At 33.2% G+C, this 27,871-nt stretch overlaps 1 protein-coding gene across 5 annotated transcripts in view; it reads right to left on the bottom strand.

The window, feature by feature from the left end:
* SPAG16 (sperm associated antigen 16) overlaps positions 1–27,871 on the bottom strand; it is a 1,149,776-nt gene that overhangs the window by 258,974 nt on the left and 862,931 nt on the right. For 4 of the 5 annotated variants that reach the window (XM_077155025.1, XM_077155020.1, XM_077155022.1 and 1 more), the window contains one exon: positions 25,719–25,845. In XM_077155025.1, coding sequence (XP_077011140.1) covers positions 25,719–25,845 — 127 coding nt within the window. Of the gene's footprint in view, positions 1–16,721; positions 16,778–25,718; positions 25,846–27,871 lie in introns of those variants that run through there. The other variant, XM_077155024.1, reaches the window with a different exon arrangement.

Below are 27,871 nucleotides of genomic sequence, written 5' to 3'. Positions count from 1 at the left end.
CCCAAATAACTTCAATGGGCTGGCTAAAGATACAAAGTATATCAAGAAGACACCAGAAGAGCATAAAGAAGAATTTGAAAGAATAAATAGAAAAACAGCAGATCTTATGGAAATGAAAGATAGTATAGATCAAATTAAAAATTTACTAGAGACACACAACAGCAGATTTGAAGAGACAGAAGAAAGAATAAGTAAAGTAAAGGACATGACAACTGAATTCTAATGCACAAAACAACAAATGGTGAAAAAGTTGGAAAAATTTGAATTGAATCTCATGGAAATGAGGGACAACATGAAATGCACAAATATAAGAATTACTGGTGTCCCAGAAGTGAAGAGAAAAGGACTAGGAAGATTATTTGAGGAGGTAATTGGGGAAAACTTCATAACCCTTATAAAAGAAATAAATATGCAAATCAAAGAAGCCAAATGAACTCTAAATAGAATAAATCCAATACACCCATTCCAAGTCCCATATTAATTAGACTGTCAAATGCTGAAGAGAAGCAGAAAGTCCAGAAAGCAGCAAGAGAAAAGTGATTCACCACATACAAGGGAAGCCACATAAGACTAAGTTCAGACTACTCAACAGGCACCATGGAGGTAAGAAGGCAGTGGTTTGATATATCTAAGATTATGAAAGAGAAAAACTTTCCACCAAGAATTCTTTACACAGTAAACTTCTCCTTCAAAAGTAAGGGAGAGATTAAATTTTCAGAAAAACTAATGCTGAGAATTATTTGTTAATAAGAGACCTACCCTGCAGGAAATACTTAAGGGAATTTTTTGTCAGCTGAAAAAAAAAAAAAAAAAGAAAAGGACAGGGAATGGAGGTCTGGAGGAGGGCACAGAATTGAAGAGTATTCATAAGGGTAACTTAAAGGTTAAAATGATAGGGAAAAAATATATAGACTTGACAAATAAAAACAAAGGATAAGATGTAGATTTAAAAACTGCCTTCAGAGTAATAACTTTGAATGCTAATAGACTAAACTCACCAATTAAAAGATAGAGGTTGGCAGAATGGATTAAATAATATGATCTATATAACGCTGTTTACAAGACATTCATCTTAAACCCAGGATGCAAATAGATTGAGAGTGAAAGGATGGAAAAAGAGCCATAACCAAAAGAAAGCAGGAGTAGCTATACTAATATCAGACAAAATATACTTTAAATACAAAGATGTCATAAGAGACAAGGAAGGACACTACATATTAATAAAAGGGACAATTCACCAAGAATAAATGACAATCATAAATGTTTATGCACCCAATCAATGAGCTCCAAAGTACATGAGGCAAACAATGGCAAAACTGAAGGAAGCAACAGATGATTTGGTAGCAACTCGTGGTAGAGGTGAACTCGTGGTTTTAGCAGATGGCTCTGGACACGAGGGAGTGCAAAAGTAGTGGCTTGAAGATATTCTCTGAATGTCTTGGGGCTAAATCATCTCCCGTTGATGACTTGCTCATTATGCTTGACAGTTTTTCACATAAAGCAAGGGGTGTGTGGGTGGTGGGATTCCTTGTTACACTCATTGCAATAAAAAACAATTGTATTATTTTCTGAAAACCCATCCCCACCCTCCTGCTGCCCCTGTTCCCCCCCCCCCAAAAAAAAGGCATTTGCGACAAACCTTTTGTAAAAAGCACCATCTTAAGGAGTTATTTACATTAAATATTTTCAGGGGGAAAAAAAAACAAAACACTGCTCTCTTCTATAGATAGAACACCCAGACAGAAGATCAATAAGAAAAGAGAGAACCCAAACAATGTGATAAATGAATTAGACATAGCAGACAAATATAGATTGTTACACTCCAAAACAGCAGGATACACTTTCTTCTCTAGTGCTCATGGAATGTTTTCCAGAATAGATCATATGCTGAGGCACAAAATAGGTCTTAATAAATTTTAGAAGATTGAAATTATTCAAAGGATTTTCTCTGACCACAAGAAAGATGAAGCTTGAAATTAACAACCACCAAAGAACCAGAACTTTCACAAATTTATGGAGATTAAAAAACATACTCTTAAACAATCAATGGGCCACAGAAGAAATTGCAAGATAAATTAGTAAATATCTGGAGATGAATGAAAATGAGAATACAACATATCAGAACTTATGGGATGTGACAAGGGCAATGTTGAGAGGGAAATGTATTGCCCTAAATGCCTAGATTAAAAAAGAAGAATGAGCAAAAATCAAGGACTTAACTACTAACCCAGAGGAATTAGAGCAAGAACAGCAGACCAACCTAAAAAGAAACAGAAAAAGAGAAATAACAAATATTAAAGCAGATCTTAATGAATTGGAGAACAAAAAAACAATAGAGAGAATCAATAAAACCAAAACTTGGTTCTCACAGAAAATCAATAAAATTGATGGACCCTTAGCTAGGCTGAGAAAGAAAAAGAGAGAGAGGATATAAATAAGTAAGATCATAAATGAGAGGATGGCCATTACCATGGACTCTGAAGAAATAAGAAAATTATAAGCAGATACTATCAACAACTATGTGCCAACAAACTAGAAAACAAATTAGACAACTTAGATGAAATGGCCAAATTCCCAGAAACACACAAACAACCTACTCTGACTTGAGAAGAAATAGAAGATGTCAACAAAGCAATCACAGTTAAAGAGATTCAAACAGTCATCAAAAATCTTGCTACAAAGAAATGCCCTGGGCCAAATGGTTCCACAGGGGAATTTTACGAAACATTTCAAAAAAGAACTAACATCCTGGTCAAAATTTTCCAAAGAATTGAGGCGAAATGAACACTACCTAATGCATTTTGTGAAGCTAATATCACTTTAATACAAAACTGGATGAAAGATACTATAAGAAAGAAGAACTACAGGACAATCTCTCTCATGCATATAGATTCAAAAGTTCTCAACAAAATGCTTGCAAATTAAATCCAATGGTACATCAAAATAATTATACAACATGATCAAATGGGGTTTATTGCAAGCATGCAAATGTGGTTCAACACAAGAAAATCAGTATAATATAACATATTAAGAAATCAAAAGGGAAAAATGACATGATCATCTCAATTGATACAGAAGAAGCATTGAACAAGATTCAGGATCCTTCTCTGATAAAAACACTTTAAAAGGCAGGAATCGAAGGAAACTTCCTAAATATGATTAAGGGCATACATGAAAACCCACAGTCAACATCATAACTCCAGAAGAGAGACTGGATGTCTTTCCCCTGAGTTTGGAAACAAGACAAAAATGCCCACTGTCACCACTATTATTCAACATTGTGCTAGAAATTCTAGCTAGAACAATCAGGCAAGAAAAAAAAATAGGCATCCAAGTCAGAAAAGTGGTAAAACGTTCATTATATGCAGATGACTTGATCCTCTACTTGGAAAATCTAGAGAAATCAATGACAAAGCTATGTGGGCTCATAAACTAATTCAGTAGAGTGGTGGGATACAAGATCAATGTGGAAAAATCACTAATGTTTTTATATACAAGTAATGATGTAATGAGGAGACAATTAAGAAAAAAGTTCCATGCACAGTAATAACTAAAAGAATCAAGTATCTAGGAATAAACTTAACCACACAGACAACTACAAAACATGACTATAAGAAATCAAAGACCTACATAGGTGGAAAGACATTCAGTGTTCATGGAGGGGTTAAATGTCATTCAGATGTCAATTCTATCCAAATTGACCTACAGATTCAATGCAATACCAATCAAAATTCCAACAACCTACTTTGAAGACTTGGAAAAGCTAGTTATCAAATTTATTTGGAAGGGAAAGGGGCATCAAATAGCTAAAAAAGAAGAATGAAATGGGAAGACTTACACTTTCTGATTTTAAAGCTAGATATTTGATTCTATTATAAAGCCACAGCAGTCAAAACAGCATGGTATTGGCACGAAGATAGACATATTTGATCAATGGAATTGAACTGAAAGTTCAAAACTAGACCGTCAGATCTATGGTCAACTGATCTTTGATAAGGCCCCGAAATCCAATGAACTGGGACAGAATGGTCATTTCAATAAATGGGCATGGGAGAACTGCATATTAATAGACAAAAGAATGAAAGCGGACCCTACCTCACACCCTATACAAAAAATAATTAAAAATTGACTAAAGACCTAAATTTAAGAGCCAGGTACCGTAAAACTCCTGAAAGAAAATATAAGGAAACATCTTCAAGACCTAGTAATAGGAAGTAGCTTATTAGACCTTACAAGCAATGAAAGAAAGAATAGATAAATGAGAACTCCTCAAAGTCAAATGCTTCTGCCTCAAAGGACTTTGCCAAAAAGGTAAAGAGGCAGCAAACTGAATGGGAGAAAATATTTGGAAACCATATATCTGATAAGGGTTTAATATCCAATATATATTAAAAAAATCTTACAACTCCACAACAAAAGAACAAACAATCCAATTATAAAATGGGCAAAAGATATGAATAGACATTTTTTCTAAAGAGGAAATACAAATGGCTAAAAAGAAAATGAAAAGATGCTCATCTTCATTAGCTTTAAGGGAAATGCAAATCAAGACCACAATGAGTTACTATTTTATAACTACTATAACAGTGAGTACAAACAAACAGGAAACTACAAATGTTGGAGAGGATGTGGAGAAAATGGAACACTTATTCAGTGCTGATCAGAATGTCTAATGGTACAGCTGATGTGGAAGATTGATTGGTGGTTCCTCAGAAACTAAGTATCGAATTGCCCTAGGACCTGGCATTATCACTACTTGGTATATACCCAGAAGACCTGAAAGCAGTGTCATGAACAGACATTTGCTCACCAATGTTCCTATCAGCATTATTCACAATTGTCAGAAGATGGAAACAAGTCAAATGTTCATCAATAGAAGAGTAGATAAACAAAATTTGGGTAGATACATATGATGGACATTATGTAGTAGTAAAAAGAAATAAGGGCTTAAAGAATATGACAAGGTGAAAAAACTTTGAGGACATAATTCTGAGCAAAATAAGGCAGACACAAAAGGATTGATATTGTATTATTTTGCTAATATTATCCCCTTGGAAAATGTAAACTCAGTCTTAAAATGTAGAATATAGAGGAACTAGAGTTAGACAGAAGCTAGAGAAGGGGGAACAGTTACATTATACGTATGGACTAGTTGACAAGGTTGAACTTAAAAAAAATGGGAATGGATAGAGGTGATGATAATTCATTAGTGGATTTATAAGTAATAGTGCCAAATTGAAGATGAATATGATTGAAAGGAGTTGTTTAGACCCATATACCTCAACAATTAGCACTACAAACATGAATAATTTCTTGCATAAACTACTTCAAAAGTATGACATTTGTACAAAGAGTTAACAATAGAGGGGTATAAGACAAAACTATTTTATTGCATACTATGGTCTATTTTTAACAGGAATACATCACTAGTACCCTAACAGTACTAGGGGTAAATAACTATGTGTGTGTGTAAGACAAGAGTTGAGGGGTGTACAGGATTTTCCTTTTGGTGTGGGTGTCTATTTGTTATTTTTCTCTTTGTAGCAATGAAAATTGTCTAAAATTGAGAGTGATGACTGTATAAATAAGTGAGGCTACTGTAAAACACTGCTTATTTTGGATAGAATATACGCTATATGAATATATCTCAACAAAATCTTCAGCTTCAAAATAAATGGGGAGATTCAAGTGCTAGAGAAAATGTGGAGGGAGGTATATCTATTGAATCTTGGCAGGATAGCAGGATGGGGCAGTCCCCGTGATGTAGTGGATCTACAGGAGGCTAAATATAGGGTCATCATACAATTAGACAATCTGTTACTGGGAATATACTCTAAAGAACTGAAAGCAGGGACTCAGATAGACAGTTTCACACTGATGTTTATAGTGACATCGTTCATGATACTCAATGGATGGAGGTGACCAAAGGGTACATTGACTGTATCTTATGGTGTATACATATCATGGATTACTGTGCGGCTACAAAAAGGAATGAAGTCAGGAGGCATGCAATGATGTAAATGGACCATGAGGACATTATGTGAGCAAGATAAACCAGAAACAAAAGGACAAACATTTTATGGTCTCTTTTAGAAAATACTTATAAGTAAATTGGGGCCTAGATTGTAAGCTCTTACAGCAGTCATGTTTATTTCTGAGCTTTAAGTGTTATTTCTAAATTCTGAGATGCTATGCTATAAGTGGATAGCCTGGTATATTTCTGGAACTTTGGGTACCTATGGGACAACTAAGACTCAGAATTGGAGTTCTGCAGTTCTGAAAGTCAACATTCCTACATAACAGCAACTGTTAAAGGAGCTAAATAAGAGTTCAGGGCTTCAGTTAGAGATAAGAATGAAGACAATCTGATGGGGAATAAGGTAAATCTGAATACAGGGTAAAGGATGATATTGTCTGTATTTTAGAACTTCACTTACTGTATGAGGCCAATGGAAGAGAGGTTCATTTTGTCTAAATCCTAAATTTTCTGTAGCATACAATCTAACTTAATCTATCTAGCCAGTTCAGTTAAAAAACCTAAACACATGGAACCTAGAATTAGAACAAGGTCTTGCAATTCTGTATAGCTTAATGTAATACCCAGATACATTTTGGAGTATGTTGGCAAGATAACTAAAAAGTATTGGCAAAGTCCCTTGAGGGACTGGAGAGAAAATATGGAACTACTAAACTTTCTCACCTGAGAAATCCCTGATATTCTCTCAAACATTAGGATACCCAAGTTAATTGGCCAGACCCTTGATCTTGAGGCTTACTCTCTTTTTTTGTTTCTTTCTTTTTTTTTTTTTGACTTACTTTTATGAAACTTATTTCTGTAATGGAGAAAATTAACCTACCTATAATTATGCCTAAAAGTTACTTCTTGAAAGTCTCTTTTGTTGCCAGATGTAGCCTCTTTTTCTCTAAGCCCAACTCTGCAAGTAAAACCATTACTTTTCTACGTGGGGCTCGTTGTCCAGGGATGCAAGTCTCCCTGGCAACATGGGACATGACTCCCACGTATGAGCCTGGCCCTGACACTGTGGGATCAACAATACCTACCTCACCAAAAATGGAGAAAGAAATGTAACAAAATAAGGTATAAGTGGCTGAGAGATTTCAAACAGAGTTAAGAGGCTATTCTGGAGTTGACTCTTATAAAAGTTTCAGTGAGATATTGCTAATTGTCATGGTATATCAAGCCCCATCCAACAGTATTCCTGTAAACCCTAAATAATACCCATGGCTCTATCTGAGACTCTAGAAAAGTTTCATCCACTAAATTTATTTTTCAGAAACATAAAACCTCCAGATGGTTCCTAGGCCAGATAAGCCCGGAAACTCAAAGGTACCAGTCTCTCCAAGAGCATTATCCAGTTGCATCCCCTACCCCATAATGTCGACACCCCTTTTCAATATGAGAATAGTCACTGCCTAAATATCTCTAAAGAGTGAGAGAAGGATCAGAGGAAAAGGAAGTGTTGCAATAGAGAAAACAGTATTTAACAAATGAGTATAACTGCTGAATCATTATGCTGATATTTCTTTTTAGTCTTCAGTGTCTTAGAGCAGTTAAAAGGAAGTACCTGAAACTGTAGAACTGTATCCTATACCATACATTGAAATTTGTTCTGTAACTACTTGTTAAAATGTACTTTGAAATGTATTGCTTTTTTATATATATGCTGTATTTCACAATAAAAAATGTTTAAAAAAATGGAGAGATTAAAACATTCTAAGATTAAAAAACCTGAAGGAGTATGTCACCATTAAACCTGCCCTACAAGTAGTGCTAAAGGGAGTTCTTCAAAAATGTAAAAAAAGGACATTAGACAGTGAATGGACGTGACATACAGAAATAAAGACCTCTAGTAAAGGTAATCGCATGGATAACTATAAATACCTGCATTATTGTATATCATTTTTGGTAAATAACTCCACTTTTTACTTCTTAAAGGTTCTAAAATGCAAATGCTTAAAAAGCAATGATATATTTTGGTATATACAATGTAAACAGACATAATTTGTAACAAATACAACAAAAAGGAGGGTGGAGGTATAGGAATAGAGTATGTGTGTGCTGTTAAACTGAGTTGGTATCAAATCAAACATGATCATTATAGATTTAGGATGTTATTTTAAGCCCCATGGTAGCTGCAAATATAATACCCAAAAATAATACACAAAGGAAATCAAAAGGAGATTCAAATGGTACACTATAAAAAACAATAAATATGAAGGTAGGAATTCATAGAATAATTGAGAGACATAAAATGTATAACACTAAAAAAATGAAAGTAACAAAATGGCAGAAGAAATCCCCTGCATTATCAATCCAGTAGTTACTTTAAATTAAAATGAATTAAATGCTCCAATTAAAGGGCAGAAATTGGAAAAATGGGTAAAAAAAAAAGCATGAAACTCACCTTACATTCAAATGTACAAGTAAGATGAAAATAAAAGACTGGAAAAAAAATGTACCATGCAAATTATAACCAAAGAAGAGCTTGTGTAGTTATACTAATAGCAGATAAATTAGACTTAAATCAAAAACTGTTATGAGGAACAGAGATGGTTATTATTTGCTGATAGAGGGGTCAATTTAACAAGAATACATAATAATTATAAATATATATATGCACTTAACAGCAGAGTCTCAAATATATGAAGCAAATATTTATAGGTTTTGATGAGAAACAGACAATTCTATATTAAGTAGTGTCTTCAATGCAACATTTTCAAAACAGATATAATAACGAGATAGAAGATCAATAAAGAAAGAGACTTGAACAAAACTATAAACCAAACAGATCCAGTTATTATAGTGCTGGTTTGAATCTGTTATGTTCTCCAGAAAAGACTATGTTCATTTAATGTTTGGGGAGCAGACCTGTTGTCAGTGGGTGGGGCCTTTTGCTTAGGTTGTTTCCATGGAGATGTGACCCACCCAATTCAAGATGGGTCTTAATCCTTTACTAGAGTCCTTTAAGAGAGCTTGCTGAGAGAGCTTAGACAGAAATACTCCAGGAGAAACAAGTAAGGACCCACAGAAGCCCAGAGACATTTTGAAGAGAAGGACCAACAGATGTCGCCATGTGCCATCCCATGTGAAAGAGGAATTCCAGATGACAGTGGCCTTTCTTCAGTGACAATATCATCTTGTTGATGCCTTAATTTGAGTCTTTTTGGTTTGTTTGTTTTTGGTGAGGGGTGGTGGTGGTGGTGCATGGAATGGGGTCTTCCACATGAAAGATGAACATTCGACCACTGAACCACCCATGCACCCTGATACCTTAATTTGGACATTTCCATGGCCTTAGAATTGTTCCTTGTAACTATAAATCCCCATTGAAAAAGCCAACTCATATCTGGTATATTGAATTCTGGCAGCTTTAACAAATGGAAACAATATATATATAAAATCTCACCCAACAGCAAAAAAATACACATTTTTCTCTGGTGTGTTTGCTTCATTCTCCAGAATAGACCATTTGTTAGGTCACAAAACAAATCTCAATAAAGGTAAAAACACTGAAATCATACAATGCATCTTCAAGCACAATGAAATGAAGCTAGAAATCAATAACAGAAGGTGAACTGGAAAACTTGCAAATATGTGGAAATTAAACCACACATTCTTAAATAAACAATGGATCAAAGAAGAAATCACAAGGGAAATGAGGATGTATCTTGAGGTTAATGAATATGAAAACAAAAGATATCAAAACTATAGGATGCAGCAAAGGCAGGATTGAGAAGGAAATGCACAGCTCTGAATGCTTAGGGTAAAAAAAGAAGAAGGATTCCATATTAGAGGCCTAACCTCACAATTGGAGGAGCTAGAAGAAGCAGAGTAAACAAAACCCAAAGTGAGCAGAAGGAAGAAAATAAAAATGAGAGCAAAGATAAATGAAACAGAGAATTAAAAAGAAAACAATAGAAAGAAACCATAAACTAAAAGTTGATTCTTAGGAAAGAACAATAAAATTGAAAAACAATTTAGACTGAAAAGAAAAAAAAAGAGACAGTTTTGAAATAACCAAAATCAGAAGTGAAAGGGGGAAGGTATTACTGATCCCACAGAAATAAAAAAGATTAAGAAAGGATACCATGAACAACTGAAAGCTAACAAATTAGACAACCTAGAATAAATGGACAAATTCTAAGAAACACAAACTGTATACACTGACTGAAGAAGAAATACAAGATTTCATAGACCCATAACAAGCTACTGGATAGATTATCAAAAACCTCCCAATGAGTGAAAAGCCCACGACCAGATGATTCATTGGGGTAATTCTCCAAACATTAAAAGAAATATTAATTTAAATCTTTCTCAAATCTTTAAAACTGAAGAGAAGGGAACACTTCCTAACTCATTCTATGATGCAATGTAATACCACAGCCGGATAGAGATACACAAGAAAGGAAAATTACAGAACACTATCCCTCATGAATACAGATGCAAATATCATCAACAAAATATTACCAGATCGAATCCAATGGGATATTAAAATATTTATACACCATGATCAAATGTGACTTATCCCAGGTATGCAAAGACAGTTCATATTAATCAATTAATTTAATACACTATTTTATTAGAATGAAGGGGGAAAAATCCACATGATCATTTCAATTGACACAGAAAAGGCATCTGACAAAATCCTATACCCCTTCTTGATAAATACATTCAGAAAATTAGAATAGAAGGAAACTTCCTCAACAAGATAAAAGGCATATATGAACAATCCACAGCTAACATCATACCCCATGGTGACATGATGGAAAGCATTTCCTGTAAGACCAGGAGCAAAAACAAGGATGCCCCCTGTCACCACTGTTATTCAACATGGTACTGGTAGTTCTAGTCAGAGCAGTTAGGCAAAAAAAGAAAAGGAAATAAAAAAAAAGTCATCTAAAGTAGAAAGGAAGAAATAAAACTTTCTCTATTTTCTGGTGATCTTATTTATAGAAAATCATGAAAACTCCACAACAAAGCTAGTAGAGTTAATAATCAAATTTAGAAGTATGGCAGGGTATCTAATCAAAATGCAAAATTTTGTTAGTGTTTATACACATTAGTAATGAACAACCTAAAGGGTAAATAAAGAAAAAAAATTCCATATACAATGGCACATAAAAGAATAAAATATGCAGGAATAAATTTAACCAAGGGTGTAAAGGACTTGTACAAGGACAAATATAAAACATTGCTAAAATAAATAAAAATAAAACACTAATAAATAGAAGGACACTTCATGTCCATGGATTGGAAAACTTAACATTGTTAAGATGTCAGTTCTATCCAAAGCAATTTACAATTCATTGCAATCCCTATCAAAATTCCAACAGCCTTCTTTGCAGAAATGGAAAAAACAATCATCAAATTTATATAGAAAGGTAAGGGTTCCTGGGTATCTAAAATCATTTGAAAAATAAGAATAAAGTTGCAGGAGTCAAACTTTCCAATTTAAAAACAAAACCACAGTATGCAAAATGGCATGGTATTGACACAATGACAGTCATATATAACAGTGACATTGAATTGAGAATTCTGAAGTAAACTCTCACATTTATAAACAAATAATTTTTGACAAGGGTGCTAAATCCATTCAGTGGATAAAGAATAGTGTCTTCAATAAATGATGCTGGCAAAACTGGGTATCCATATGCAAAATAATGAACATAGATCTCTACTTCATACCATATGCAAAGCTTACTTCAAAGTGGATCAAAGACCTAAATATAATATCTAAAAAAATAAAATTCTAGAAGAAAGCATAGGGAAGCATCTTCAGGACCTTGTGTTAGGCAATGATTTCTTAGCCATTGCATCAAAAGCAAGAGCAACAAAAGAGAAAAAATAGATCAATAGGACTTCTTTAAAATTAACAGTTTTTTTTTGTGCATACACAGACCTCATCATCAAGGTAGACTGACATCCTATGGAATGGGAGAAAATAGTTGGAAACTATATATCTGATAAGGGTTTAATATTGAAAATCTATAAGGAAAGTCTACCACTCAACAATAAAAAGACAAACAACTGAATTGAAAAATGAAGAAAGACTTCAATAGACATTTCTCCAAAGATATCCATATGACCAAGAAGCACATGAAAATAAGCTCAGCATCTTTAGCCATTAGAGAAATACCAATAAAAACTACAAGGAGATAGCATTTCACACCTACAATTTAAAAAAATGGAAAATAACAGGTGTTGGACAGGATGTGGAGAAACAGAAACACCTGTTCATTGCTGGTGGGAATGTAAAGTGGTACAGTGTCTGTAGAAAAGAGTTTGGAATTTCCTTAGAGGCTTAAGTTTAGAAATAACATATGACCTGGCAATCCCACTTCTATATTAAAAAGTATTGAAAGCAGAGACTCAAAAGATATTTGCCCATTAATGTTTATGCAATTTATAAGAGATTGAAGAAACCCAAGCATCCATTAACAGATGAATGGATAAACAAAATGTGGTTTATACATACAATGGAATGTTGAACCTAAAGAAGAATGTAATTCTGATACATGTGACAATATGGATGAACTGTGAAGACATGTTGAGCAAAATGAGCCAGACACAAAGGGAAAATATTGAATGATCTCACTGATATGAAAGAATAAGAAAATGTATCATCAGAAACTAGAATGCAAGTTTCCAGGGGCACGGACGTGGGTAGGGAATGGGCAGTTAATACTTAATTGGTACAGAGTTTCTGCTTGGAGTGATGGAAAAGTTTTGGTAATGGATGGTAGTGATGGTAGTACAACATAGTGTACGTAAGTAATTACCACCACAGAATATTTAAATGTGGTTACAAGGAAAAATTTTAGGTTGTATATATGTTACTATATCTTGTATATGTGTGACCTCCGCAGGATACTATGACAGAAGCAGTTAACCCTAGTACAGTCTATGGACTATACGAACAGTATCATTATAATAATAGTGTTTCCTCAATTGTAACAAAGGTACCACACTAATAATAGGCAAAACTGCATGTGTGTTTGTGTGTGTGTGTATGTGGGGGTATATAACATCTCTGTATGTGCATAATATTTTCTGTAGTCATACAACTTCTCTAATAAAAAATTAGTTAATTTTTAAAAGAATAAATGATTTCTAATGCCCTATGGATATGGAAACAAATCAAGTGTTGTAGAGGGCATGATAAAGTACAGTAAAAGGAAACAGGAGAGACCAAATTTCTAATTTAACTGAGCACATTAGTGCAGAAATGGACCCTTATGTATTTTATTTATTCATTTTTTTTGAGGGGGGAAGTGCATGGGCTGGGAATCGAACTTGGGTCTTCCACACAGCAGGCAAAAATTCTACCACTAAACTACACTTACACCCCCCCTTATGTATTTTATATCACAAGACTGCCCATCTTTTTTTCTCCAGCTATACATACAGCTAGAGAATACTCTCATTTTCCACTAACACTCTGATGATACACAGTATATTGTATCTGGAACAGTTTTACTTGTAGTTTGTAACACCTCCAGTTATTACCTGCAAATTCATGTCCGTTGCTTCAATTTACTTTGCAAACAGAGGCTTATGTGTATCTTCATCTCTGAGTCCCAGGAATCAGAACAGTGTCTGGCATATAGTCAGTTTATGCTAAATGTTGGTCAACTACATTAATATAATATTCACTATTGATCCAAAAAATGTAAGAGAGGGAATGAGAAAATTCTTTGATGGATGGCATTGTCTGACATGTATATAAACTGTTCCACAGATGTTTATCAGAATCATTATTTCCTAACATTTACAGAATGCTATCTTTCATAATAGCAATATACAATTTCTTGCCAAATTTTTTTTTTTTTTTTTTTTTTTTTTTTTGTGGAGTGCCATGGTAGGGAGCATTATATGGAAAGTGGTTTTAACTAATTTGTACTTACATTCCTCTTATACTACGATTGAGAAGGTACTTTTGAGCTTAATCAGATTTGGATAAATTATATTCGAATATTGTTTGAAATTCAACTATAGATAAACATAACTGCAGGTTATGTTTATCACAAGTGCCAACTGTACAGGCTCCATCTCCAAGAGTGGAGTGATATTTGTTCTGGGTTGATTTGTACATCTGTTGAACTGTAACTTCTCTTAAAGGACTCTACTATGAAGAAGCATTGGTTTGGCAGATTAAAGATGATCATTTATTCAATTTTGTATACACAGTCTACTAAAAAGAAGACAGACTCTTGAATGATTTGACTTTGGGCCATGCAATATGTGTGGACTGCAAATATTAACCGTATTAATTTTTAACCTAATAACCAGCACATTCTATTAGATTAAAATAATATACTTCTAAAAGCTGTGTCCCTTAGAAAATTTGAACATCTGATAAGCTTTCTTTTCTTTACACAAATGCATTTTTCTTGATCAAGATATGTATAAAAATGTCATTTGCTATATTTTAAAGTGACCTATGCTAGCAAGTATGTGTAATTTTTATTGCATCTACAAGCATGCTGGCATAGCTAGTTACATGTATAGGAATATTTTATTGTCTAGGTGATATAAAGCTATAACTGGTTATATAATTAATTTATCATATTTGCTATGTAAATACACATCTTTTTAAATTTCTTTACCTAAATGTGTTGAAAAATAATTTGGTATTAGTACATTAATTAATGATTTGCATGTAGCTATTGTAAATGTATTCAAAAAATGTCCTACATAAATACCTCAAAATTAATTATTAAATCTGATGACACTAATTTAGAATTCATCCTTATTTGGACATGTGGTAGATGACACCTGTTTGTGCATAATTATGAATGTAATCTTTGTAAAGAACTTCCAAAATGATATTTTACTTAAGAAAACATTTCCAAGCACCTTTTTATCATCTTTATGTATAATGTTACAATCGTACTTCTATATTCTTTCAAATGCGATTACAATAGAGAGCTAAGCAATGGTTATATGTATACTTGTTTTAAAACTACTTCACAAAATTGAGGCATTAATAACACAAGTGCATAGTCTTTGTATCATCAGGCAATTGCAGCTGTAATAGCTGATTGCACCTGCATAGCACTGTAATTTGTAAGGTTATTAAAGAATGTCCTATTTTATTTAAATAGAATGGGTCAGATCTCATAGTTCTATAATAATAGCTTGATCTAGTCACTAATTTAATTTATTAAAATGTTGGTATGTACGTCTTTTTTTTTGCTAAAATCCTTGTTGCTACAGAGACTAAATGTGTTGCTAGATATCCAAGAATAACAGTTTAGTTTTGCTCAGCAATAGAGCTGCCATTTAAATTTCAGGCTTTATTTTTACAAGAAAAGATTTTATATCCATTTTTATTTTCCTTTTGAATCATCAAAAAGTGAAGTATTTTACTTACATCTTGATGTTGTATTTTCTAGTTTTAAATACTATAAAAGATTTTTTAAGTTTTATTTTAGAATACTGCTTTTCTCTCAGGATATCATGTCCTCGATATATTGAACACAAGAAAAATGCAATACTCAATTTTGAAAAACTTAGGATGTAAACTCATTGGATGAAGTCACCTCATCCAAAGCTGTCAATTTACAGATGATAGAGTTGAGACTAACAGAGGTTAAGTGTCCTGCTTATTTCATACCTTGAGTCATAAAAGAAAAACACTTGTTATTCTTTTGAGCCTCACTTTTTGCTTGACTCAAATGTCCTTTACTGTTTCATTAGATGTGAATAATTTCCTGTTGTTACAACAAATTCAACTCAGATGAAAGATTTGTGGGTATTGTAGATATTAAAGCATTATTCCTAAAGCTGCAATGATAATTCCAAAAGGGATGCTTCATAGTTGTATAATATTATTATCATTGGATTAAGTATATAATGTTTCAAACATAATATTTGAAAGGAATAAGATTTATTTAGATGTATACATTCTACTATATGCTGTGGAAGTCAGTCACATTCTTTTTTATTAATGCCCGCATAATTCATGCAATCAAATGCATTTCAGTCCTCAGAATTTATGAACGATTATTCAGATGATAGTCAAATTACTTCACAACTGGTATGGTATGGTAACAGCCAATCAGAATGGATATGAGACCCCTCAGAACATGTTCATGGCCCTAACACTTTGCACAACTATGAATATAAGCCCTGAATTAATACATCTTTGGTTAATATGTGTTCAATTAAAATGTTCAAAGTGTCCCCCATCTTATTAGCATGTTGTTTCTCATACTTGCTGGCAAGAAAATAAAATTGCTTCTAACACAAGGAGAAAAGTAGGTCATTTTACAGATAAGGCATAAAACTAATCCCTATGTATCACCAAAATTGTTCTTAGTAATTTCTAGAGCTCATGTTAAAATGAAATCTAATTCAGGCTTTCACACAACTGCAAGAACATGTATATTTATTAATAAGCATTTGCAATTAAAGTTTTCAAATGTATATGAAATAAGAGAAATGATACCCAAGTGATAGTGCTGATGCTATTGTTAAATTCCTACAGCAGAGTATATCCCATACAAGGAATTACTGATAGACTTGAGTATCAATGGATCTACATAAATCTGATTTTCTTCAATTCCTCCAGTTCCTTTCTCTAGCATCAGACGGGCCCATGTTCAACTCAGTATCAAAATAGATATGCATAGATAATAGGGTCATGCTAACAGGAGATGAAATAATAGAATTATTAAATAATTGAGAAGAGTCACCTTTTCTTTCTTACCTTTTATCTTCTCTTCTTGTGGATCTCTTTCCCAGGAATTTGCTCTTGGAAGGAACAAGTTTAGTTTGGCTTTAGTTTATAGCTAGGGACAAAGAAGCTGTTTGCTTTCTTTCTTATTTCAAATTTTATTTTACTTTCTTTAATCAGGCCAGACCTTAAATACAAGGCAACCAGAGGTGTTCTGAAGATGCAACAGGAATCTTCCTGGATTCTTAGGATAGGAACTAATACTGGGGTTTGGTTTGGAACTCGAACTCCCAGTAGGAACATACATATATTCAGGATGACCTTATGTATAAGAAGTATCAGAATCCTGGTTAATGATACTAGGGAGATCCTCTGTTCCTTTCCCTTTTCTAGGGTAACAAGTAAAATCAATGTCAAGATTCTGTATCCTAATTATCTTCGAATTGAACATTGTCAAGTGGTCATTAATGGTACTATTTCAATATTCATAGTAAATGAATCATTTCCTCTAATAGACATCATATATCAATACAAAACTAAATATTACGATTACAATGAGAGGTTGTATAATATAAAGATTAAGATTTTAGTCTCTAAAACTAGACTGCCTGACTTTGAGTTCTGACTCCACAATTTATCAGCTAAGTGACACTGGGCTTGTTAAATTCCCTGTTGTCCCATTTTCCTCATCTCTAAATGGGGATGATAGTGATATCATTACTGAGTTTAGTGAGGATTAAATAATTAACACACAAGCTGACTCACATGGTTCAGAAGAGGCACAGGCTAATGCTGCCTCACGGCTGAGGCAATATCCTTCTGAAAATTCTACCCCAGCATTTTTTTTCTGTAACTATCCATGCAGTACCTATTTTAGCCTTTGTAGGCCATATGGTATCTACTGTAACAACTCAACTAAACAATAGCCCTAGACAATATGCAAGAGAATGGACATGGCTGTGTTCCAGTAAAACCCTATTTACAAAAATGGGCCAAGCTGGCCATGCAGAGTTTGGCAACCCCTATTCTACCTACTGTAGCAATTGCAAGGTTTTTCTACTCTGGTTGACAGGAACACAAACTATTCTTGTGCTTGTGTGAGCTCCTGGATTTTTCCCTCTAACTCTTCAGACAGATCACACTCTAGCCTCAGGCCAGTATGTGCTGATTCCTATTCAGTTGAATACTGGAGAAGGAGCCTCTACAGATTTCCAGAGATGTTTCCTCTTCCGTACTCTACCCTGCACACTCTAGCTCTCTAGCCCTCCCTATACTGCCAGCCCTGACTCTTCAACTCAGGGAGTCTTCCAGGTTCTGCCTGGGTTTCTATTCATTTCTGAGTTGCAACCTGGAAACTTTCTCCAGGCAATATTTCAGGACTCTAGGGTCCATATTTTTTATTGGTCCTCTTTCAGGGATCATTATTTTTCATTGTCCAATATCCAATGCCTGAAAACTGTTGCTTCGTATATATTTTTCTGTTTTTTCATTTGTTTCAGCTGGAAGAGTAAATCTGGTCCCTGTTACTACATCTTGCTCGAGGGTTTTTTTTTTTCCACTTTTACTTTTTTTAGTATTTCACAAACTAAAGCTCAGAAATGTCTAGAACCTTTGCCAATATTATTCAGCTGGTAAATGGTAGATATAAATTTCAAAATCAGGGCTTCTAAACTTCTAAATGCGTGTTCTTTCTGTTATACCACAATGCTTCCTTGAGAGGGCATTAATTACAATCTGCCTTTTAAATGCGAAACAAAGAAGCATAGCTTTTACTAATAGAAACTGATATATTATATTATATATCAAATTTGAACCAAATATTTTGGGGTTAACTTGTTATGTTTTGAATTTTTTGTGGACCAATATTTTTCATATTCTCCGTGGGGTCATTTTTTTCCTTCCAATTTTAGCACTTCTTTTGTGGCTCTGCCTGTAGAAAATATTCTGGATTTTATTCAAATGGTGGGAATCTTTGCCTATTTAGATGATCTGATTTTGATAAGCTTTGTACTGGAAAATCCCCATCTGGCTCAAACTTCAGCTCCTGCGTTTTCTAGGGATATGACTTCTTTGCAAATAACTCACTGGAATTACCTTTTACAAAGGAGGGAAAAATATTGCTAAACTACATAAACATGATGAAATGCGAGATGTGGAAATGTGAGTATGTATAAATTCTCACAGTTCATTATTATTACTTTCATCATACAATTCCATTTAACATTTCATGAACTAGCAATAAATTTTAGAATGGTAAAATATATGGCATTTTCAGGATGCCAAGTGAGAGATACTATTTAGATAGTGAATATTTGCAAAAAAGTGTAGCATTATATTACCAGAGGCTCTCTCTTTAATGAAAAAGGAGCACTTATCCCTTTACAAATATATGGGTTATAAATATATACTAACATATGTATATATCTATAAACACAGATAATCTGTTACAAGCAATGTTTTTGTGAATAAAACACTACGTAAATATTGCTGTGCCTCATGTAACTCCTTGAGAGGCTGATTTCTTATAGTAACAAGATCATCTGAATTGAGATTCATACGTCCTTTGATTTTAAGTATATATGAATTTATAGTGTTTTCTATATATCATATAACTTTACATAGCTAAACATTTACATTATCTCTAGGATTACATGAATATGAGTTTTTGGCCCTTAAATCTTCACATATTCATTTATTGGTATTTATTCTTTCACTAGAAAGCTTCTACACACACACACAACCTTGGGCATCTCACTTACTTACCAATATGTTGACTCATTTTTCTCATCCCTAATATGAATGAGATGACCTCTAAGATCCTTTCCAGTAATAGGAGAAAACAGCAGATGACTAAACTATGATTTCTCCATTATAGTATATATATAAAATATATATATATATATATATATATATAATTTCTTGAATCCATACTAGAATGCATCCCTGCCAATATTTCCAGGAGGAAACTTAGTTCAGAGAGCTTGGATAATTTCCCTTAAGTATACATGATAGCGAAGATGTTATTAAACCTAAGGGTCTGAATTTTAGTCTATTTTCTTTTACTACACTGCTGGTTTTCAAATATTTTATCAAAAATACCCTTTGAAAATGATTTTATGTGAAGAATCTCACCTTTAAAAAACAAAGTACCATTTCATTAGTTCAGGCATATCTTGTTTTACTGCACTTTGTTTTATTGTGCTTGGTGGATACTACATTTTTTTTTAATTGAAAATTTGTGGCAACCCTGCATTAAGTGAGTCTATTGGTGCTTCATGTCTCTGTGTCACATTTTGCTAATTCTTGCAACATTTCAAATTTTTTCATTAGTATTGTATCTGCTATGGCAGCCTGTGATCAGTGATCTTTGATGTTACTAATAAAACTGTTTGGGGATGCCATACACCGCGCTTATATAAGACTGTACTTGATAAGTTTGTGTGTTATGACTGCTTTACTGACTGGTGGTTCCCCATCTTTCTTCCTCTCCTCAGGCCTCCCTATTCCGTGAGACACAACAATACTGAAATTAGGCCAATTAATAACCCTACAATGGCCTTTAAGTGGTCAAGTGAAAGGAAGAGTTGCAAATCTTTCACTTTAAATCAAAAGCTAGAAATCTTAGTGAGGAAGACGTGTTGAAAGGTGAGGTAGGCCAAAAAGCTAGGCCTCTTGCATCAAATGGTTAGCCACACTGTGAATGCAAAGCAAAAGTACCTGGAGGAAATTAAAGGTGCTACTCCAGTGAACACAGGAATGATAAGAAAACGAAACACCTTATTGCTGATATGGTGATATGGAGAAAGTTTTAGTGGTCTGGATAGAAAATCAAACTAGCCATAACATTCCCTTAAATCCAAGCCTAATCCAGAGTAAGACCCTGAATCTCTTCAATTCTGTGAAGGCTTAGAGGGATGAGAAAGCTGCAGAAGAAAAATTTGAAGCTAGCAAAGGTTGGTTCATGAGGCTTAAGGCAAAAAGCTGTCTCCATAACATAAAAGTGCAAGGTGAAGCAGGAAGTGCTGATATAGAAGCTGCAGCAAGTTATCTAGATCTATTTAAGATAACTGATGAAGGTGGCTACACTAAACAACAGATTTTCAATGTAGGTGAAATGACCTTAAATTGGAAGAAGATGCCTTCTCGGACTTTCATAGCTAGAGAGAAGTCAATGCCTGGTTTCAAAGTTTCCAAAGATGGGCTGACTCTTTTGTTAGGGTAGGGGTTAATGTGGCTTGAGATTTTAATTTGAAGTCAATGCTCACTTGCCATTATGAAAATCTTAGGGTCCTTAAAGGATTATGCAAAAGCCACCTGCCTGTGCTCTATCCATGGAACAACAAAGCCTAGATGACAGCGTATCTGTTTGTAATATAAATAACTGAATATTTTAAAAGCCCACTTTTGAGGCCTATACCCAGAAAAAAAGATTCCCTTCAATTTATTACTGCTCATTGACAATGTACTTTGTCATCCAAGAGCTCTGTTGGAGATATGCAATGAGATTTATGTTGTTTTCATACATTCTTGCAGCCTATGGATCAAGGAATCATTTTGACTTTCAAGTCTTATTTTTTAAGAAATACATTTTGAGTATTTATTTATTTTTTTATACACATATTATATATATACTCACACACCATGTAAGCATCCAAAGAGTACAATCAGTGGTTCACAGTATCATCATATAGCTATGCATTTATCATCACAATTGACTTTTTTTCTGAAAAATAACATATTTACAAAAAAGCAATACATTTCAAAGCACATTACAACAATTAGTTACAGAACAGATTTCAGAGTTTGGTATGGGTTACAATTCCACAGTTTTAGGTTTTTACTTTTACCTGCTCTAAGATACTGGAGACTAAAAGAAATATCAATAAAATGAATTTAGCAATCATACTCATTTGTTAAACCCTCCCTTCTCTGCATAACTCCACCATCACCTTTGATCTTTCTCCAACTCTTTAGGGGTATTTGGGCTATGCCCATTCTAACTTTTTCATGTTGGAAGGGGCTGTTGATAATATGGGATAGGGGGATGGAACTAGTTGATGTTCTGGAGAGGCTGGGCCCTCTGCAATGCTCTGTAAGGAAATACATTTGGTAAGGCCATAACTGCTACAGACAGTGATTCCTCTGGTCGGTCTGAGCAAAGTAAATTGAAAAGTTTCTGGTAAGGACTGACCATTCTAGATGCCATTAAGAATATTTGCTATTCATGGGAGGGGACCAAAGTATTTACATTAACAGGAGTTCAGAAGAAGTTGATTTCAAAATTTCATGGATGACTTTGAGGGATTCAAGGTTTCAGTGGAAGGCGTAACAAAAGATATGATGTGGTAGAAATGGCAAGAGAATTTGAATAAGAATGATGCCTAAAGAAGTGACTGAATTGCTGCAATCTCATAAAAACTTTGACAGATGAAGAGTTGCTTTTTCTGAAAGCAAAGTAAGTGGTTTCTTGAGATGGAATCTATTTCTAGTGAGGATAACATGAGCATAGTTGAAATGACATCAAAGGATTTAGACTATTATGTAAACTTAGTTCATAAAGCTATGGCAGGATTTGAGAAGACTGACTCCGGTTTTGAAAGACCGTTTACTGAGTCAAGCGCTATGAAAGAGTCATCACATACCATAGAGAAATCTTTCGTGAAAGGAAGAGTCCATCAATGCAGCAAAAATGATTGTTGTCTTATTTTAAGAAATTTCATAGCTATCCCGACTTCAGTAACCACCACCCTGACCAATCAGCAGCCACCAACACAGAAGCAAGAGCTTCCACCAGCAGCAAAAATATTACAACTTGCTGAAGTCTCACATGATGATTAGCATTTCTTCGCAAGAAAGTATTTTTAAATTAAATAAGTACATTGCATTTTTTAAGACAATGCTAATAGACTACAGTATAGTGTAAACATAACTTTTATATGCACTGGAAAACCAGAGAATTTGTGTAATTTACTTTATTGCGATATTTGCTTTACTGCAGTGTTCTGGAAATGACCTGCAATATCTCCGAGTTATGCCTGTACATATTTACTTTTTTTAATTCAATATGAAAATATTTACTTATGCCATCAATAAAAATGATGGAATTTTGATATGTATAAAAATTTGAGATCAAAGTTTATGGATGACAGTCTCAGCCTTTTAATATCCTCTATTTCCAATTTATTTCTACATTTTGTTGGATTTAAAATATGGCAGGAAACCCCCTATTTATAAAATAAGTCATTGCATATGCAAACAGTTCTTTTTAGATAGTTCTCTTTAAAAAAACATTTTAAATCGTAATCTCAAGATGCTTTACAATTAAACTGATCCAGACATTTGAGATATGATTAGAAAGAAATTTTTGTTTCTAAAGTGATCACTTAAGAGTATTTAACAAGTATTCACATTTCTCTGTTAAATATCTGATAGGAGGTCATCAAAACTTCCACATGTATAATCTAATATTATAATGGCAGGACATGTATCTTTTCAATGACATTTTCTCAGGTCATAGAGTATGGCTCAGACAGCAGACTAGAGCTTTGCCTTACCTTAGTTAATTTGTGAAAAATAATGCAATACATAGATAAAACTGTATGATTTCACAGAATTTCTACTTGGAAACACAATTAAACACAACTTAACTAATGTGCAGCCTCAGTAAATATTAATTATTATTATCAACACACTCTTGCATTTTTGGAAAATGATTATATCACATATGCTAATGCTAGCTTGCCGGAGGGCATAAATAATAGTACACATTTGAAAATGCATGTGTGTTCTGAGCTTGCTGATTTTGAGTTTATCCTCATATTCCAAATATTTCACAGTGTAATTTTGTAATACTTTTTAAAATAATCTTTTGCTGAATATATGCATATTAGAGGAGAACTATATGTCCCCATCTTTGAGTCAATGTTGTTTTGCTCTTGACTTGCACCCTGCTTCTTAACTCTCCTAAGATCAAAATGATTTCTGGTACTTTATTTTGTGATTTTCATCCCTCTGTTCATATTCTAATTAAGTCTTATGTTTGCTTCCCTTAGTTCCTTCAACTTTTGATATATTTCACCCTTTTAAATGAAGAGTCCCTGAAGACTTCTCCTGTAGAATTTCTTCATTATTCAATGAGGAATGGCTTATGACATTAATTTCTCAAATACCAGGAACTAAAATTAATTATGGTATGTTCCTCAAAGAAGTAGTCAAAAGGATGGGGAAGGTCAGGTTAAAATGATATTCTCTTAGTATTTTAATTAGCAGTGTCCCTTGTTTACACTCTATGTCATTTATGTTTCTCAGTGTTCTGCCCTTGTTTCTTATACTTTTCTTAATGCTAATGTACTACCAAGAACATAGCAGTCATGAAGGGAGAAAAGAGGTTCGTAGTACCAAAGGCTTGAGTGACTGTAAGAGAAGTAGTAACATTTATTTAAAATGAATTTTGCCTGACTAGGCTTAGAAACTTACTTTGGAGCTTGGTGAAAAGGGTAGTAAAGAGCAAGTGGCAACATATTTATTAATGACAATAAAATATATATCTACTCTTAGTTGTACAGTATTTTAAAACACCTTTTAACTTGTATTATTAGAAAGTACAGCTAAAAGTTTCAAAATTTCAAAGTTCAAAATTTAAGGAATTGCGTACTTCAAGATAATGAAAAGGATTTAGGGATGTGAGAATATTTACAAAAACTTGGTCAAAACTCCTATAAAACCACATCATCAATGCAGATTTTGTACACTGAAAAGTATAAGTTGAAGTATTTCCAGGCTCTCACATTGTAAAATGAAATTCTCATAGTTGAAATCTATTATTCTGTTTGGTGTTCTCTTTTTGAATTCTGGAAGATCATAAAGTCTTAATGTCAAGAACACTACTGAGAAACATTTTTAAAGGAGCTAAGTTATTAGTGGATCATATGCCCACAGGTAATGGGAACATAACCTAAAGTTTGTTAAAATGACAAACTTAGAATATTCTAAATTTCAGACATATGACGTCAATATCATAGAACCAGCCCCATTAAGCACACAAAAATTGTCTTTAGAATCACTTCTAGTATATTTATTCATTCTGAACTACAGAATTAATATGGAGTATTTTAAAAATAAAGTATCATTATTTCATATATTTATATACTCTTTCTTTATTTTCTCACCTAATGTGAAAGTATTTGCAATTTACATGTCTTTGGTCTACCACAAGTAACTCTTAAAGATTTAAAAGTTTTTATAAATTTAAAAAACTTAAAACATGAATCACACTAGCAAGTAAAAATTGTGTTATCCAATAACAGATACATGTTCTTTATTTAGTAAAGGTTATCATTAAAGATAAAGATGCAACCATATTTTCAACTGTCTAAATGGAAAACAGTAATCAGTATGTGGTTAACATCAATTGCTATACTGTTCATCATGAGCAAGATATTTCATCTGATAATTTTATGTCATTTTGGGAAAATACTAAACTCAAACAATAATGTTATTGAAAGCAGAGCAGATAATTGCAACATCAAGATGAATACAAATTTTAAATTAATTATAAAACCTAGAGTATATAAGTAATTTATTAAATTATTAAGAGATCAACATATCCATTAAAAATAATGTTTCAAATTCATTTTTACCAAATTTTTGTTTCTTTTCTCTCCTCCCAGTCACTTTACCTTCAGAAAACCCAATTTACTTACTTAGGTTGGTAATCTTGATGGATGTAGGCTCTGAGATTAAGTATGGCACTCCTGGGAACCTATTTATCTATATTAGCTCACAGCTATTTCTTTCATTAATTCTTTGTAGATATATGTTGCATATAATATTTTCATGGGATGAAATTGTATGATATATGATATAATAAAATACAGCACAATGTTATCATAATATAATGTGAAGAGCTGCAATTTATGCAGGAGAAAGCACCAAAACATTTAAGTGGAAGCAGAAGGCAGTTTTGGAACAAATATTTATCTTATCTTGGTCATCAATGTTAAATAAAAAGGATCATACCTGTTGAGTCAAAGTTCACCTCATTGCCAGGACTTGGGCCTATGTCAATGGACACAATTGGTAAGAGCTTCCGAAAGTCCCATAGTTTTATGACCCCACAAGCATCACAGGATGCTATCATGTGACCCTTCAAAGAAGAAAAATTAGGATGTATATATAAATATATATATATAACATACATGCACATACATATCAATCCAGAGACAAAAGTTTTGTGTCATTTTATTAAGTCCACAAGAATGTTCCCCTAATATAGAATTATTCATTATACTTTTGTCTTTTACATAAAATTATTATTATAGAGTTATAATCCACATATGTAAAATCTTTTGCTAAATTTTGGAAAATGAAGTCTCAAGAAAGTATTTTAATTGTATGAGGAAATGTAACAATACAAAAATATATACAAATGTATAATTTATCGATATATACACATACCACATATCATATATATGATGTATATGATCTACATAGAGAAACTATATACATAAAAAGAATTATATTACAAGTGCACTAAACTTTATATGTTTGTATTAATTTGCATTGGTAATTTATGACTCGAGTAAATGTGGAGTTAATAAAACAAATGGTTGCAAGGAGAGAACAGTTCTTAATAAAAACAGGTAAAATAATTGGAGCCTGGTAAAATTGATTGCAAGGCAATGATTGCTATTATGGGCTGTTATATAGATGAAATTTTAGGTAGAAATTTTGGGACATGTTATTGTAACATGCAATGGGACAAGGAAGAAGGTTATTGGATAAAGGAGATCTGGGTTGCATTTGCCTGAAATATTCAGTGTAATGAAAAGGTATCTAATAAGCTTAGGAAAGACGCAGTGATGTGGATGGAAGACAGAAGGAAAGAGTGGATGGTTCACGTAGTAAAGAAACGGGGAGGATATTTTCCTACCCTGGGCTTATCAGCTTGGTACTCAAGGTCTCTCTGTATTCCTCCTCCTGACCTCTGCAGGAGATGTTTCTGAGCATCTATTTCATGTCAAGGACTTAGGGTATACACATGGGGAAGGGGGGTTTCTGCTCTCCAGCAACTCATAGTCTGCACTAATTGTTGTCATTCCATCATTGAAGTTCAATGTCCACTCACCAATGGAATATATGATTATTTAGCCATGTCAGTTCCATACCTAATTTTTATGATAAATCAGTATACTGTTTCTAATTCAATATGCAGTTTCCATTTCAATTTCAGCTTGACTTTTGAGTATCAAGTCAGAACCATCCCCTTCTTCCTAAATGTTCTAAAATGTTAAAGGTAATAGCTCTATTATTGCATAATGCTTCCTTCTTATCATTTCAAACCTGCTCATGCAATTTTTTCTCTTTTGCTCCCTGATTTTCATCTTTTCCGTAAAATTATGCATCCTATATTACAGTCCAAATGGACTCTGATGTTCTTTGAGCACACTAGTAATGAAACAAATGCCATTAGTTTTAAAATTCTATCACTATTGTCACTGGCAAAGCAGTGGCTCTAAACTACAGTGTTGTCTACAGTCTAATAAATGGGTTGTTCAATCTTTTTATGACTTAAAATGAAAAGGAGAATTTGGAATCTTTTCAAATACATAGCCATATAAAAATTGTGAGGAATCAGTCCTTTCCATTTTCAGTATTAGCAGAGAAATTAGAAAGAACCTTTCCTGATGTAAGGGCTTTTAAATGTCTTTCAGAAATTATGGAATCTTTTTTTTAAAGATTTGAAGACAGAATAGAAAACCAGTATTTAAAAATTTATTTTAAATGTATTAAAAATTTATTTTAAATATATTAAAAATTTATTTAAAATCAGTATTTAATGTAGATGCACCTCTCACCAAAGGTGGGTTATGGACTTAATGTTCTTTCTAGTCTTGAGTCTACAAATTAAAGGCGATTTTAAGCTGTGTTTTATTCCACTGAATAATAAAATTTAAAGAAGTGTACTAAAATTAAGAAAAACATCATTTCATTAGTTTGCATTGGTTAAAAATGAATATTTAAATAGTTTTAATATTTTTGAACTTATCACTCAAAACTTTTACTCTTGTCAAATGATCACTGTAAAATAGTTTGATTTATTGATAACAGATGATATTTATTAAATGCTTTAATGAGCCAAGCACTGTGCCAAGTGCTTCTTTAATATAAGG

This window comes from Tamandua tetradactyla, chromosome 3, assembly GCF_023851605.1.
Source record: "Tamandua tetradactyla isolate mTamTet1 chromosome 3, mTamTet1.pri, whole genome shotgun sequence".
Lineage (NCBI taxonomy): Eukaryota > Metazoa > Chordata > Mammalia > Pilosa > Myrmecophagidae > Tamandua > Tamandua tetradactyla.
The sequence above is the reverse complement of the archived record's forward strand: the minus strand, read 5'-3'. Positions and strand labels throughout refer to the sequence as shown.